At 41.4% G+C, this 17,510-nt stretch overlaps 1 protein-coding gene across 2 annotated transcripts in view; it reads right to left on the reverse strand.

Moving 5' to 3' along the window:
• Positions 1-12,932, reverse strand: part of si:zfos-464b6.2 (uncharacterized) — a 40,126-nt gene extending 27,194 nt beyond the window's left edge. The window contains exons 1-5 of one of the 2 annotated variants that reach the window (XM_005474865.4): positions 12,547-12,932; positions 11,147-11,293; positions 10,497-10,603; positions 5,687-5,811; positions 1,539-1,755 (exon numbers count right to left, since the gene is read on the reverse strand). In XM_005474865.4, coding sequence (XP_005474922.1) covers positions 1,539-1,755; positions 5,687-5,811; positions 10,497-10,603; positions 11,147-11,250 — 553 coding nt within the window. In that variant the 5' untranslated portion in view covers positions 11,251-11,293; positions 12,547-12,932. The remainder of the gene's footprint in view (positions 1-1,538; positions 1,756-5,686; positions 5,812-10,496; positions 10,604-11,146; positions 11,294-12,546) is intronic. The other variant, XM_025898118.1, reaches the window with a different exon arrangement.
• Positions 12,933-17,510: the final 4,578 nt, after the last annotated feature.

Consider the following 17,510-nt stretch of genomic DNA (forward strand, 5'->3'; position numbering starts at 1 on the left):
GGCTAGGGAGAGAGGTGTTTTGGTTTTCACAGATACACAGATCTTTGTTTGGAATCGGGGCAGAATAATCCCCTGATCTGTGCAACGACTAAAGGGTGGTCTAACCCCAGAGGTCGAAGAAAGAAGCTGAGAATCACCCAACTGGAAGATACTGGTAGCTGCAGCAATAAAATAAAGGTTAAAAGTCCCTTAGACAGAGGTTCTAGTCTGAGTACATTTGAAAGGTATAAGGTGGCACCAAAATGGGGGTGGGAAACTGGAGCACCAAAATAAAGCTGTGGGAGAACTGGAGAGTGATGGGAGTGTCATCTGTACTTGGTTGTTGTAATCATAGTTTTTCTTGCATTTGAACTGTGCAAACACAGAGGTCATTCTACACATGGTCCACCCATAAAGGGGGACAGAGGGCCTCAGGACCAAGAAGAACTGGACCTTGCAATGATGGAGTGTATGTTATAAGTGATCTCTTTTTTAAGAGATCAAAAGGGGGAATTGTGAGATTATTCTGTTATCATATGTTACCTTATATCTGTAATCAAAGTAGTTGAATTAATATACTGCTGTAGAGCATATTATACCCCTTAATATAGAGTGTGTGATCAGTATGTAGTTTTAGTTTGCATTATACTTCTGACTTAAAAGAGTGTGAAAATCATTAGATCTATTGGATTGACCTGTATTACTCGACACTGTTGAATGTGTTACACTGTTTCTTGACATTTCATACTGCTGAATCATGAAGAGAATGTTGGGTGCAGAAGGCCTTGTGCCGATAATAGAAGAGACAGACCACATTCCATACCCCCACCTTTACAGAGAGCAGAAAAACAAGGAGCCGAGGTCATAACTTAGGCGCCGTAAGAGAGAAAGAATGTGAATGTTTAGGCTTTTACGACTAGGTGGGGGCCACTAGGGGCTATAAGAAGCTGAGTAACCCGTCACCATTTTGAGATTTGCTGTGACCCTCTGCATGCAGGTCTCCCCATCATGATGGTTTATGCTCATAAAGTGTTGAATTGTATGGAATAAATAATTGTTGATTGAGCATTTATACACCGAGTATTGTCCTTCCTTCAGCCCAAAGATTAAAAGAATTGGGAGATTTTAACAGAGTTTAACGCCCACTCACATCCTGGGCCATCTGACCTCAGGAAATCACATGATAGGGTGGGGCCAGGTTTCACAATGAGCTCACCCGAAACCCTGGCTGATTGGGACCCACACCCGCTTTCACACCTTGACTCATGTGATTAGGTAGAGGATCATCAGGGGGTCCTTTTGTCCCTCTTTGGGGGGAAACTCCCACTGGGTTTAAATCTGGGACTCCCCACCATTGACCCTTAGAACTGAAGAAGCTCCTCGGATGAGAGGTGAAACGTCTTCAAGAAACTCAAAGAAGTCCAGACACTTTTCTTTCCAAGCTCCTTAGACTATTTGCTGAGATATTTCAACTCAAAGCAAACGCCCAATTGACACACAGACTGGCATTGCTGTTACCATGCCCCATAGCAAGGTTAAAATTCTGCCATGTACTGTACTTGTAGAGCTGGTATCAGCGGAGGTCACGGCAATAGAAGATGGTGTCTCACAGCCTGAGGGGAGGGGGCACATGATGTCTGCTGTCCCATAGGCAAAACCGAAGTGATCCCTGTGGATGTTGGCCACACCATTAGAGAGGAGCTGCTTGTCCTGGCAACGAAAGAGACAGCGATAGGCCACGTTCTCACTCCGCAGCACCACTGCAATGACACAAACCTGGCACAAGAAAGAGGCAAGAAGGAGCACGATGTTAATGGAAGGTTTAATATACAAGAAATTACAGGACAAGCACGATGATCAAAAAATCAGCAGTTAAAGTCTACAAGAGTATCCTGAAATGCTAAAGATATTTGCAACACTTACAGAAAAATGAGGAGCATCTAATTTTTGTGGTAGTAGTATTTTAATGGAGAGAGACAGAATATCAACCAGAGTTGTATTATTAAGTAATGTACACTGAGGGGTAGTTTTCGCGTGATCTGCAGCAGCTTACTGCTAGCAATAGAGATTGTCGTGAAAGAAATAAATGCAATGGGGGAGGAGCTGTGTGTTCCTCCGTTGTTAACAGGGGTGCTGCAGCTTCTTTCAACCAAGCAACTGCATGTGTATGTCTAAATTACTCTAACTGGTGCTTACTTTGCCTGCTTTATCCTCTATTTTTCCCACTAACTCTTTACATTTTTCAACATTTAGCTTCTCCTCAAACCCAAACTCCTTTTTTCCATAAGGGCAAAAGCTCAACTGCTCTTGGGTCTCTATGGCACAATAATTTGACATGACCAGCAGGTTCGTCTTAATTTTGCCCTAAGGAAATGTTCAGTGGCAAACTATACATTTAGATTCAACCAAAACGTGGGAGAAAGTACTGTGTTTAGATGATTTGACATAGACCTAACATGTTTGCAGGAAGAGAAATCCTAATATGAGCCATATAATACATCTGTCATGATCCTGGGTCCTTTTGACCCAGCGTTTTATGTTTTCTATTATTGTGATTTTGGTTCTGTTCTTCATCAGTTTAGTGTTTATTCTTTTCTGCCCGTGTATTTCCTGTGTCTAGTCTGCATTTCTTATTCTGTGTCCTTGTATGTGTTTCCTGTTTTACATTGAAGGTCTCTGTCTTATGTCAGTGTGTTCTGTTTACGTTTCCCCTGCCTCGTCAGCTGTTATGTCTCCCAGGTGTGTTTCCCTCCTGTTTCCCATCCCCTGATTACTGGAGTGTGTATTTATAGTGTGTGTTCACCTGTCCTCGTTGCTGGTTCGTCTGTGTTATTTCCCTTCGTCACGCTGTGTTATTTCCCTTCGTCACTCTGTTTATTTTCCTCTGTCTTCCTGGTCATTCTCCCTGCAAGGTACCCTCTTTCATGTTCTGGTTTTGTTGTTTAAGTTTTAGTTTTCCCAATTTAGAGTATTTTCAGTTCTGTTCCTGGCCCCCATTTCGTTCGTGTTGTACTTCACCCTTTTGTTAATAAAGCTCGCTCACTACTACGCAGTCTGCATCTTGGGTCCATTACTAATCCACACACGGCCTGCCTCGGCACCCCGTGACAACATCTGTGTAGGTTCTCAGTGATCCAGGTCATGGTAGTCTAAGGAGCTTTGAAGGAAAGTGTCTGAACTTCTGTAATTGTTTTGTAGATATTTTACCTCTCATAGACTCAACTGTTGTAAAGGAATTTCTTTTACTTATGTACTAATCACATTATTTTATTGTATAATGCCTTGGTGCCACTGGATTTTAACATGTCTGACACCCATACTGTAAGAAGGAAGTTGGGGGGAAGCAGACCACTCCACAGGAAGAGTCTTTTGTCTCTTCGAGGACTCTGGGAGGTAGCAAGGGAGTGTGAACCTTAAGGTGTGAAACAGCTGTGTACTGCCTTTTGTTCCTGGAGAAGGTATTTAACTGAGAGCCATGCTAGGCTCAGGGAGACTCTGCTGACCGTCTGTCCCACGGTCATGTAGGCTCTCCATCAAGCTTGGTTGTCTGTTCTTTGTGTGCTTTGATTAAAGAATGTTAGCTACAGCTCACCACTCATCTGCAGGCTTTATTTAAGTGGAAAACTTCCACAACACTGTATATCTGCAACAAACGATAAAGGCGTCTCTTTGGAGGATGCCAGTGTTCACAGTGTTCACAGACTGTACAATCAGAACTGCTCCCAACAATCATAGATGTTTACATCTGCGCTGTAACTGCAATAAGTTAATTAACCGATTCGCACTACAACCTGGTTTGCCTCTTATCTGTAGTTATTTATATTTAATTTAATAACTGTACAGTACTCTCTGTATATAGTAACCATTGTCCTTCATGTAAATATGTAAGAAAAATTGTGTATGTTTCTGTTCTGTGTCCTGTGTACTGTTTGTTTGTATATGTGTCTTTTTGGCTGCTGTTACAACCAAATTTCCCCTTGTGGGACAATTAAAGGATTATTCTATTCTATTCTGTTCTATTCTATTCTGTTCTATTCTATTCTATTCTATTCTATTCTATTCACTCAACCGTCACTCGCATCTTGCGTCAGGTGACCTCAGTACTTCGCATTATAGGATGAGGCAGGGTCTCACAGAGGTGATTAATAGTGGGTCAATGACACTTCTAAGCGACAACTAAGGTTTAAGTACTTGTACCTCTACACCTTTTGGTTTTAGAGCAAAAGAAGTCTTTCGGCTGAGAGGTGAAAAATCTTCAAAAAACTTAGTAGTCCAGTTGCTTTCTTTTCAAGTTCCTTAGAGCCAAATAATATTATCCCCACTTTCAAGCAGAGAGATAGAAACAATATGCTCTGGGGCTGTTTTTCTTAAGTACGGGATGACTTCACCGCATTGATGAGCCAATGGACAGTGCCATGTACCGTACAATTGGAAGGGAACTTCCTTCCCTCAGCCAGAACAGTGAAGGTAAGGCAACAAAGAAGTGGCTAAAGAGCTTTAATCTCCAGATCTCAATCCTACAGAAAATCTGTGGAGGGAGCTGAAGCTTCAAGTTGCCAAACTGGCCAAATCTTTCTTGAGATTTGTGCAAACCTTGTGACCAAAAACAAGAAATATCTGTGCTTACTAACAAGGTTTTCTCCACTAAGTACTAAGTAATGTGTTATTTGGGGATCAAATACTTATTTTGCTCAATGACATGTCAATTAATTTATCACTTTTATTTATTGTGTTTTCTCTCAATTTTTGGTAGATATTCTGTCGCTCCCCCTTAACACAAAAGTACCATAAACATAGAGACTGTTCATTTCTTTGTGAAGGGGCAATCTTTCGAATTCAATAATAATAATAATAATAATGAGAATAATAATTTCTCTCATCGTATGTTTACGTAATTATTGATTTGCTGCAGTAAAATCTGAGGTCATACAAGTCCATTCTCAACATCAGCACCCTCAGCTTTTCGGTTTCTACATAACTCCCCTCTTCCAGCAACACTTTCAGCATATGAATAAAGGAACTTCATCAGGATTAATACTTGCTGGAAAAACTGCTCAAAACATTTGTCATGCTCATATTAACATACTGATATTTAGCTGATGTGTTTGCAATTAATCTAGTGTTTAGTCATAAACACAAATATAAGACTTCAAATTCTGACTAATGCTCCGGCAGTTTTCCAGGTGTTGGTTCATGATGTACCAGTCCCACCACTTGCACAGAAATCCAGTGTTTACATCAGTTAAAACCCATTTCAAACAAACCCTGTTCCCTCATTTCACTAGATTTCATCAGTGGCTTACCCTCCTCTGAAGTTAACACAGTGATCCTACCTATGATTAATTCTGCCTTTCCAAAGCTGCTCACTTCATTGCCTATGTCCTGTTGTATTATAGCATAACTTCATATTTTTCCCCTTCTTTTGCTTCCTATGCTCCCCTCTGTGTCTCAAAAAGAAGTTACAATAAAATTCTCCTTAATATGTATTTGTATAATGTCTACAAGAAAATTCCATTTATATTTGCCACTCAAAATTAATTTATTTAAAAAATATTACTTAGACCATAACACTGTCTTTATTTTCAATTTCTTGTCAAATCCTTGTCTGGCATTGTCAGAATGTTTAGTGACCAAACAGACATGTATTATTGGGACCAATATAGAGGTTTTAATAATGCAACACTACAACCTTTATCTCTTTACTGACCTGTTTTTCGTCTGTGCGGTGTTCCAGATAAGCCGATACCAGCAGTGTCTTTGTGCCTTTAACCTTCATAATGCTCTGGGTGGATTGTTGTCTCTGATGCTCCATTCTGCTTGGCAGTTGCAAAGCTGTAGATATTTAATTCAGTTTTATTTATCTAGTGCTAAATCACTACATCAGGACAGACCAGTTGGGGGTGATGGGAGGTAGACAGGACAAAAGACACACTAAGGAAGAGAGCCAGGGATTAGTAATAAGCAATGAATAAATGCAGAGTGGTTTATAAACATAGTGACTAAAAAGGTGAGTGAAGAATAAACACGCAATGCATCATGGGAGTGTGAATGTGAAACCAAACATTTGGCATTCTCCATAATGATCACCCTAACAACTTAAATTACAGATGTTAAATATTTCACAGTAAATGTCAGACCAGCTCAAAGCAAAGCTAAAGACACTTAATTATAATTACACTATAAATCTATAACTTTTGGTAATCATGGTAATGATTATGATAATTTATGTAGTCTTATGTGTATTTCATTTAAGTTCTGTATTCCACTCCAGCTAATCTGTATTTACTGTAGCCTTTATCACAATAGTTTTATTATATTTATTTTATTCGTGTACTGTGGATCTGAAACCTGAATGAGGGACTGTTGGAAATTTGAAGTAGCTATAATCTCGCTCTGCTGCACACCAGTGTCATGCTCTGTATTTAAATTACTGTATAAAAACATCAACCTTATCAAATAAAAGTTAAATAACAAATTAATATACATGTACGTATTAAAAAAAAACTTGTGTAAGAGCTGGCAAATCATTTTTCTTAAATATGTGAGACCTTCATGTGCACCAGTTTTTTAAAAGACAATGCATTTATATGTTTTTAAACAAAGGAATCGGCCATACTTTTATGATTATTATTACTTTTATGATAATATTTCAATAAATCATAAATATCTGGCTCTTTATATAATCCCAGTGTGACCAGTAGTGAAAATTTGTTTGATGCAATGTGGTTTCAGTTAATAAATGCAGATACTGTATTACAAGAACAGAAAAGAAGAAGTAGCTGACCAAACCTAATTTCACCAATTTATTTTTGCCATTCCAAAAAACATCTTAACATTTTTCTTGCTGTTTTAGAAAATATTAATTACTCTGAAGCTTCCTTTTCTCCGTTTATTGTCAGCATTCCTACAGGTTCTCTTTTAAATTCTAACTATTGTTACACTTCTTCAGAATCCTTTTTGTTTTCCAGAGATAGTTTTAACCTTCACAGATGCAACATCATCAAGAACCCTCCATAAGGCTGGGACATTTTTACTATTTATCACTGACTGAGGAAACCAAGATTAACCCCAGGTTTCTTTTCAGCGCTGTAACCAGGCTGACCAAAAGCCAGAGCTCTTTTGAAGAAATAATTTCTTTAACTTTAAATTGTAATGACTTTGTGAATTTAATCACAAAGAATTTAACCATTAGAGAAAGTTGTTTTCATAAGAATTTTACCAAAATACACGATATTAACAAAAGTATTCATTCACCCATCCAAATAATTGAATTCCAATCACTTTGTTGTCCACAGGTGTATAAAATCTAGCACCTATGCATGCAGACTGCTTCTGCAAACAATTGTGAAGGAATGGGTTGCTCTCAGGAGCTCAGTGACTTCCAGTGTGGTGGTGCGATAAAATGCCACTAGTGCAATCATGAAATTTCCTCACTACTAAATATTCCACAGTCAGTTAGTGGTTTAAAACAACGGGGGAACAAGAGCAACACAGTCACGTTGTGGGCCATATAAAATCACCTAGTGGGATTAGAGGATGCTGAAGTGCATAGTATGCAGATGTCACAAACTTTCTTCAGAGTCAGTCACTACAGACCTCCAAACTTCATGTGGTCTTCAGATTAGCTCAAAGAAAGTGCGTAGAGATCTTCATGGAATGGGTTTCCATAACCAAGCAACAGCGTCCAAGCCTTACATCACCAAGTGTAATGCAAAATGTTTGATGCTTTTATTATCACATTTCTTAGTCTGGCAATCCACTGGATAGGTCTGAGATTGGTGTGGAAGAACTTGACAGGTCAGACCTCAACCCAATAGAACATCTTTGGGATTAGTTCGAGCCAGGCCTTCTCGTCCAACATTAGTCCCTGACCTCACAAATGTGATTCTGGAAGAATGGTCAAAAATGCCAATAAACTCATAAGCTTTGTGGAAAAGCTTTCCAGAAGTGTTGATGCTGTTATAACTGCAAAGTGTTGGGGGATATCATATTAAAGCCCAGGGATTAAGAATGGGATATTACTCAAGTTCATATGCGAGTGAAGGCAGACGAGTGAAGCAGTCTCAACAATCTGCATGCTTCCTTTCATTTAAAAAAGTCTTGAATGAGTAGTTACAAAATGTTTATATGTTTCAGAATTCATGTTGATACAACTCAGAATTAATCATAGTACATAAACTACCACTAGTGAAAGTTACAAATAATTTTCTTATGGCTCCTGAGAGTAGATTGCTCTCAGTGTCCTACTAGACCTCAGTAAAGGTCATGTAGACCATCGGTCCCCAACCTTTTTTGTGTCACGGACCGGTTTAATGTCAGACAATATTTTCACAGACTGGCCTTAATACTCCATCCATCCTCTTTGGCTTATCCTTTTCAGGGTCACGGTCATAATATTTGATTGGAGAAATTAGAGCATGCTGCAGTGATTGGAATATATCTATTTAACAGACTCCAATTTGTACATGTAAATGGGGAGTCTTCTTCATACCCTAAGGTTAATTATGGAGTTCCACAGGATTTTGCACCAGGACCAATTCTATTTACATTCTCATCACTTGGAGCCAGTGATGAGAATGTAAATAGCTGTTAAATCCAGAATCAAATTTAAAATCCTTCTCATCACACACTTCTCATCACACACCTCATACTACCACTGTGACGAAGGACGGCCTTCTCCGATAGCCTAAAGTGGCTGTTAAGCGACAGCCAATCAAAACACAAAACACATCAGGAGACTGCTGGTAGTTGGTGTGAAAGGGGTGTGGAAAGGGACTGGAGTGAAAGGACTGGGGGGTAAAGTTAATACGCAGAGCTGGCAGTGTGTTTTTCTTGCTTTGTAAAGAATGTATGCGTACAGACAACCAACCACACCCTTCTAGTGAGAAACAAGAACTAAATTGTTATTTGCACTTAATTCAATAAAGGATCTGCATTCTACCTGATGTCCCCTGGTGGCCACATTTTCTGATGAATTGGCAGCACTACACCTTAAATCAACAATAACATTAGTCCTTCGAGTCAGATTAGCATAGTTACTGTGGGATTGCCTGGAAATGTTTAAGAGATCAGCGTAAGAGCCCAGGAGACGTCCAGGATGACTCCTCTCACTCCTTCACTCAGGGTTGCAGACTGGAATGCACCACAAGAAGCGGGAGCTAAATATTCACCTCAGCCTGTCTCCCAATAGGTACTCCATCAATCGATGGAGGATAATAGTAGGTTGCAGTGACAGGTGATGGATATGCACAGAAGGTTTGATGCTCACACTCCACTTAATGAAACAACAGTGTGCCTGTGGTCAAACACCTATTCATCAGCGACATCTGAGACAGCAGGAACCTCCAAAGCAATATGACAGTGTGCATTGACCTCTATCATTCCCCACACTTATGCAAAATAGTGAACCCGCTCTGACTTATGGAGGAGATAATGACTGGCAGCTGCCCCCTTGGCAGGGATCAGTGGCAGAGCTCACAACCTTGCTGAAAGGCAAAGGATTGACACCAGACCAATGACAGCCCCCTTATATTGCTTCCCAGTACAAATTCCAGAGTACTGTGCCCCTTACCTCTCACAACACAGTGAATCACTGCCCAGCAGACCTCTACACTCCCATCACCATGAGACTGTGTACTGTGGGCCAAACCCCACACACTCCTGGCATTCACTAAAGGGGACCCCAGAGAGTTTGCCAGACTTCAGGTCCCCTGGAAAATTTGCTACCTGAAGATGCTACAGAGCGCTTCAACTACGAGATTTTAGTAGATTATCTGCAATATGAGGAAACGCTTCTTATTGCAGATTCATACACTAATTCCTCACAACCCTATACTGATACAATGGCGAGGGTTACAGAGCACTATGGGCAACCTCACCAGCTAGCTCTCAGAAGATTGCGGATCTCATGGAAGCCCCTAACACTGCATGTGGTGACACCGCTATGGTGCGCTACGCAACTCCCCTGCTTAGTGTGGAGAACATGCCAGAGCTTCAGGCATCGAAAGAAGCATTTTTAACCAATCTTCTCAACACAGAGCGCCTTCTGATGCGGGACCCTCAAAGAGCAGCTGCATAGTTATGCAGTTAAAGTGTCTGAAGAAGAACTGAACAAAGCTGTGGAGTCCTGGTTCATCCCACATCACATGGTGAACCACAATGGGAAGAAGAGAATTGCCTTTAATTGCTCATTCAGGTAGGAGAAGGGCTAGATCCTCTTCCCTTAATCATGCTACAGTAGGCCTAGGCTGTTAGGGTTTCCCATGATGCACTAGGCACTTCTTCACTCACCAGTTTTCATGATCTGTGTGTTTATAAACCATTTTGCAGTACACCAATATTTATTATTGATCCCTGGCTGTTGGATCTTTTGTCTTTTTTCCCTCCCCTCAGCTGACCATGGCTGCAAAAAATCTTGGCGGCATTTCAAAATTGAAACAGTAAACCCCATTTGAAATAACAATGAAAATGAACTAACAAGTTTAACATTGAGCAGTATTCAGTAAAATTTAGCTTACCAACATGTCCTTGACTACTCTTCTGAGTCACATTTAGTTGATCTAAGATTGGTGAACTTGAGACTCCTCTGTAGTACAGGATCCAGTGGGCGAACGTTTTGTCAGTCCTACAGAGATACACACATACACATACATATATACATATATACATATATGTGTGTGTGTGTGTGTGTGTGTGTGTGTGAGAATCAGTAATAATAAACATCACTGAGAAACAGGAAGAGAAACAATCATGGGTTATCAAGCCCTTGCATGAGACATGCCACTGACAGAAAGAAAAGTTTGCTGACATCAGAAAGTGTCATCAGTGGCTACAAAAAGCTTCCTTAAATCCCAGCACAGAAGTTTTGATAATGGCAGCACAAGAATGGGCCCTAGGCACCAGATTCATAGTCCGTTTTTGAGTCCTAAACTTTGTATCCACCATCATCTCGGGCTCTTGACAGTAGAAACCAGTCAAATCAAAAACAGGTAAGTACTTTAAACTTCACAGGGTTTTAATGTTTTGTGTGCAGCTACACATTTAGGTGACTTTGCTTTTTAATTTCTGCTGTTAACTGTTTTTACAAAACAACACAAAATGATACAGTAAGAACAGCATACTGCTATAGTTCCTGTTGGGTCCTGTAATTTCAGGTAATTTCACTCACCTGTAGGTCCAAAACAGTAGATAGATGATGATGATGACACAAGTGATGTACATCAACTGTCTAATTTTCAGAACACAAGGCCTCTGATGATTTTGGCCCATCATTTTTCATTTTAGCTCAAATTCGTTTTGGTCCAGGTCGTGAAATCTGGACAAGCAAAAGAGAGTGAACAATTTGTATCTTGTCCTTGAGCAACTGCTTCTTTAATACTTTTGCTCTAACTGTCTGTCTAACTCTTCTGCTGTATGACCTGAGCAGAGGAACAAAAAAAAATATCTTCTTTCAGAATGTGGGTCTCCTGCTCATCTCAGTGAGCTATACCAGCACCTCCAAGTTTAATTCATGTTTTAATCCTTGTTCTGGTCCACATTTAGCTGAACTTCAGAACTGAAACTTATGATAAATAAAACACTAGTTTTATTTTGAGAGTGAAGCAGCTGTGTCATGCTACAGTAATTTCAACCATAGACCGAAGGCTCCTAATATCTTCCATTGTGCTGTGTATATATGTCACTATATGTGTGCATATGTCACATTATTACTTCGTTTTGGTGTATCACACAGCTCTAGCTTAAAGACAGAGCAGAGAATGCTTTAACCTACTATAATAAGGGGGCAAACTCTCAGGCTAGGTTTATATGCATACAAACACAGTTAACAGTAATGGTAGGCAATTACTATAAGTGTTAATGTAGGGTAGCTGTGGCAAAGATTTTCTTTGAATGGTGCTCTAATCATTTTTTTAAGCGCTGTATAAAAACAAAGTACTTTTAAAAAGTCTACAAATGCCCGTGCACTTTCTATAAGTACAGGTGCAGCTACAACTGCCACCAGCGGCTTTATCTCTCAGTTTCTGATAAAGACGAGAAGCCCATAAAACCATAAAGCGAAAATTAAAGGAACCGAAAACGGCAAAGTTAATTGACCTAAGAACAGAAGGAAAGGCAATCTTTTGTGCTCTTTAGTTCTCATTAGTTTGTGAGGTTACTCAAAAAGTGTCGTACTGAACTTGTCTAGCATTCAGCAAAAGAATGGATAGAAAAATATGTGCCGGCGTAACTACATCCTCATTCTAACCATACAATGCTATTTCCGCCCAACCAAAAGCTACTAAAAACCCCCACATCAGTTATTCACTTTCATTATTCACAAGCCCAGTTGTGAACATTATTCACGATCATTTCTTTATTATATTTCATGTATATTTTATTTATTTGATTATTTCAATATGTTCGATTATGTTTTTAAATTAATGATCCTACATTACAATCGTTTAATCGGATTAATCAGGTTAATACATGAATTATTCAAAAGAGTATATTGAACATGCAAATATGGGCAATCATAATAAACAAATGATATTCCTTAATCATTAATGAAATAATGAAGACCTTACTTACCTTTGTAGTGCCGATAATTTAAAATCCGATGAAAAAAATCTTCCTGTTGAGCAGGTTAAGCATGAGACATTTATCAGAAGTAAACGGATCACACTCAGATTGCTACAGAGCTGCTGCCGCCGCAGCACATGCGTTTTTTAGGGTTTTTTTCTTAAATGGAAGAAAATTCGCTTCATTATCTTCCCGTTGGGTGCGTGTCCGTTAGCTCGTTATTTTAGTCTGCATACAGGAAGGAAGGAGGAGGGGTGTGACACACTGAGTCTTTTAAGGGTAAAAAGAAATCTCAGAATTCTAGTTTGACTTCTTCTTTTAGCTTTTGTAGTGACAATAGTTTATATCATAGCACAGAGCGAAAAGCTCATCTGCGCCCACCTGATGTGATGTTATGGCGATATTTAGTTTCGTTAGTAGGTGGCAGTGGCGGCTCAGACAAACGGGTGAAAAGTAATGCAGGCCAGTTAGTAAGCTGTCAGTGACACAGAACTGCTGTTGTGCTGTGTTTCAGGTGAGAGCAGTAGGCTGTACGAGCACTACATACATTTATGTAAAGCTGATACTTAGTTAAAGTAACATGTTTAGAGTGTAATTCTTGTTTATAAGGCGTTTAATGTGACCAAATAAGAGAGTTGATTCAGGTTATCTGTGGGTTTGTGATGTTAGTCTCCTGCATTAGACTGCGTAACCGTTTTGTTCCATCAGAAAAATAATAGAAAACAATTAGCTGGTTTCAGTTAAAGTTACAAGAAATGTTTTGGGAAACCAGCCAGTACATCTTATGTTGTGTATTGTTTCCTGGTTTATTGTCTGTCATTTACTGTTTACTAAGGGCTGATTACTAAAGGGCCATTACACGTAATCCCTTACAAAAGTAACACAGGCTACTTATCGTAACGGAAGCCACCAGTAACACAGAACTGCTCTGCTCTTATTTTTATAGATTTTTTTACACATTTATTTTATAGTGGTTAAAAAAACACAAAATGTGTGCAAATAGACTGTTCTGAACCCTTTATTTACCATGGGGCCCATGGAGTCAAGTACTTTTGATTTGAGGCTCTGTTTTTCACAGGAGCTACAGTATCCAGTCTCATATGTAGTGAGGAGTAGGCACGTGCAAGGGGGGAGTAGAGGGGGCTTGGGGCCCCAAGTGCCCTTTTCTTGAGGGACTTAAAATTTTTTATTTTTATGTTTAAATGTGTGTGTGCGTATGGAGTCCTGCCTGTGCCCCTCAACAATAAAATGTAACTATTAATCTCAATTTTGCTAAATAAAAGGATCTGGCTTGCATCAGTCACATGGCTACCATTAACCAATGCTCGCCCTTGAGCATTGGTTAATGCTGGTTACGAGCTGGGAATGAGCGTGCAAAGAGCACGCACATTTTCTGCAGGCTGGGTGGTGCTGAGCTTGACGCGAAGCAGGCAAATTAACTGGGAGGTGCAGACTGCAACAAAAACCAGTAAGTGGGGTGTACAGCGCACACTACAGTGACCAGTGTCCTGCAGGTTTTAGATGTGTCTTTGATTCATCACAGCTTATTTAAATGGCTAAATGACCTCCTCAACATGCCTTGAAGTTCTCCAGAGGCCTGGTAATGAACTAATCATTTGATTCAGGTGTGTTGACCCAGGGTGAGATCTAAAACCTGCAGGACACCGGCACTCGAGGCCTGGAGTTACCCACCCCTGCTATAGTCTATAACAACTGATGAACTGAAACAAATGAGGGTGCTGTGTGTGCAACAGCGCGACAAACATTACTGTCACAGATGATTAGGCAGAGGACTCACTTGCAGGACTCTGAAGTTTAGAGAGAAGGTGAGGGTTTATTTACAATGTGGCACCAAGTGAGGATACATACATATATACAGTGAGACAGCTAGCACGGGGCTCCAGGGAGTGGAAGGGGGGGTCCAAAGGGGAGGGAAGGTCCAAGGCAGGTATACACACGCTCATCTTCAACTTAATCCACAACTCACTCAGAAAGTCCACTCCAAAATGCTCACGCTCACTCACACACATCCACAGAAATCCAGACGGCAGGGAAGACGGGTGGGGAATCTAAAAGGTCTGTACACAGAGAAAAACAATGTTAGGAGGAAACTCTAGGGGATCACTAGGAATACTTCAAAAGGCTAGGCTAGGCTACACTGACGCTAGGTAGTGTGACGATCCAGCGAGGAAGCAGCCTCTCTTGCCATCTTAAGTAGTCTGCCAGCATCAGTGTGAATGAGCCACAGGTGTGTGTTCAGGGCCGGTTCAGAGGCGAGGAATCAAGGTCCAGTTCCACCCTGGTGGGAGAGGTGAAGACAAAAACACACACCACGACCTCTCCAGATCTTGAGAACCATGACAATTACCTGTCCTTTTATTAACTGCACAAGTAGTGGTCGTCATTAGCTGCTAGCTGACTGGGTAAGGGTGTCACAAGGGTGTCTGTTGCTCTGTCCACCGTTTTAGGGAACATATATAGTACTAAGTTACAGGGCTTTTCTCTGCATTTATGGAGGGCTTTTCTCTCTCTAAAATCGATCTTATATGCATATCCACATAGTTATGGATTTTTATAATTATGATATTCAAAAAAAACAAACACCGTATTTCAAAGAAAATATATTAATAAACAGATTATATTAGATTTATATTTCAAATACGATAAAATGGATAAAATGCTGATTTTACAGCAGCACAGTTATTGTATCTCTAGTCTATGTCCAGTTTAAACATTTAAAAAGCTTTTTGCCTGCACAGAATGGATAGTCAAACAAATTGAACCCTCATAAATATGTTATTTTACATATATTACATTTTTAAAATTCTCATTACTTTATTCTTATAGCACTAGGAATAAATAATAAGGGAAGGGTTCTGGATCACCACCATGATGCACACTTGTGGCCATAGTATATACAGTATTCTGGAGAAGGTATAACATACCACGTTACGTGTGTGTGTGTTTTATGTGTATAGATTTTTAAAAATTATTACTCATGATATAACATTGTGCAGAAATGCCTCATAAGGAGAGGAGGAAGAAACGGCTACAAAAGGAGGTGTGTGAGGCAGTGGATCCCTCACCAGCTGGATTAAAAAGAGCACAGGTAACAATAACACATGTACCAGTTGTTGCATTGCCGAGGTATTCAAGGATAAAAATAATAATAAACACAATTGCAATGTTTGGGTTCTATAACATTTTCTATCATTACTTTATCATGGACTAGGTGCAAAAGTTGTTAAGTGTGGATAATTAAATAATAGATTAATGCAATAGCAAACTGTGCCATGTTCTCAGATGAACAGCAAGTGGAGCGTGATAGCTCAGATGAGGAAATGGAAGGAGGAAGTGAGGCAAAGACTGAGTCACAGGCAGAGCCTAGAGAGAATGTAGAGGAAAGCCAAGCCAGGAGAAAGAGACTGGAGTGAGAGAGTCAGAGAGTGAGTCAGAGCCCAGAGAGGAGGAGAGTGAAGCCAGTGAAGCCATAGAGAGGACATTCTCAAACCTACTTGGGCTTGCACACCCAACTGATCCTGCCCATCTCATGCAATTCCACATACAGTATGATGAAGCATGGAATGTCACCTCTCTGGTGGGGAAGGAGCCTGAGTTAGTGCGTGAGGTTGAGAGGTACCGGCTAGATATAGTTGGGCTCACCTCTACGCATGGCTTGGGCTCTGGAACCAGTCTCCTAGAGAGGGGCTGGACTCTGTCTCAGTCTGGAGTTGCCCCTGGTGAGAGGCGGCGGGCTGGGGTGGGTATTCTAATATCCCCTCGGCTTGCTGCCGGTACGTTGGGGTTTTTCCCGGTGGATGAGAGGGTTTGTTCCCTGCGCCTCGGGGTCGGGGAACGGGTCCTGACTGTCATCTGCGCTTATGCGCCGAGTGGCAGTTCAGAGTACCCAGCCTTCTTAGAGTCCCTGGGTGGGGTGCTGGAAGGTGCCCCACCTGGAGACTCTGTTGTCCTGCTGGGAGACTTCAATGCTCAGGTGGGTAACAACAGCGAGACCTGGAGGGGCGTGATTGGGAGGAACGGCCTCCCTGATCTGAATCCGAGCGGTGTTTTGTTATTGGACTTCTGTGCAAATCACAGTTTGGCCATAATGAACACCTTGTTCAAACATAAGAGTATCCATAAGTGCACGTGGCGCCAGGACGCTCTAGGCCGCAGGTCGATGATCGATTTTGTAATCGTATCACCAGACCTGCGACCATATGTTCTGGACACTCGGGTAAAGAGAGAGGCTGAGCTGTCAACTGATCACCACCTGGTGGTGAGTTGGATCAGGTGGCGGGGGAGGACGTTGGACAGACCCGGTGCACCTAAACGCGTAGTGAGGGTGTGCTGGGAACGTCTAGCAGAGGCCCCAGTCCGCGAGATCTTTAACGCACACCTCCGGCAGAGCTTCAACAGCATTCCGAGGGAGACTGGGGACATTGAGTTGAATGGACCATGTTCAGCGTCTCCATCGCCGAAGCTGCTGCATTGAGCTGCGGCCGCAAGGTGGTTGGTGCCTGCCGTGGTGGTAATCCCCAAACCAAATGGTGGACACCAGAGGTGAAGGGAGCCACCAGGCTGAAGAAGGAGTCCTATCGGGCTTGGTTAGCCTGTGGGACTCCGGCGGAGAAGGCATTCGACCGTGTCCCTCGGGGTGTCCTGTGGGAGGTGTTGCGGGAGTATGGGGTGTCTGGCCCATTGCTACGGGCCATTCGATCCCTATACAACCGTTGCAAGAGTTTGGTTCGCATTGCCGGCAATAAGTGGGACTCGTTCCCGGTGGGTGATGGGCTCCGCCAGGGCTGCCCTTTGTCACCTGTTCTGTTCATAATTTTTATGGACAGGATTTCTAGGTGCAGCCAAGTGGCGGAGGGCCTTCACTTCGGTGGCCTCAGAATCTCATCTCTGCTTTTTGTGGATGATGTGGTTCTGTTGGCTTCATCAGGTGAAGGCCTCTAGCTCGCACTGGA

The sequence above is a fragment of the Oreochromis niloticus genome, linkage group LG14 (genome assembly GCF_001858045.2).
Source record: "Oreochromis niloticus isolate F11D_XX linkage group LG14, O_niloticus_UMD_NMBU, whole genome shotgun sequence".
In the NCBI taxonomy this organism is placed as follows: domain Eukaryota; kingdom Metazoa; phylum Chordata; class Actinopteri; order Cichliformes; family Cichlidae; genus Oreochromis; species Oreochromis niloticus.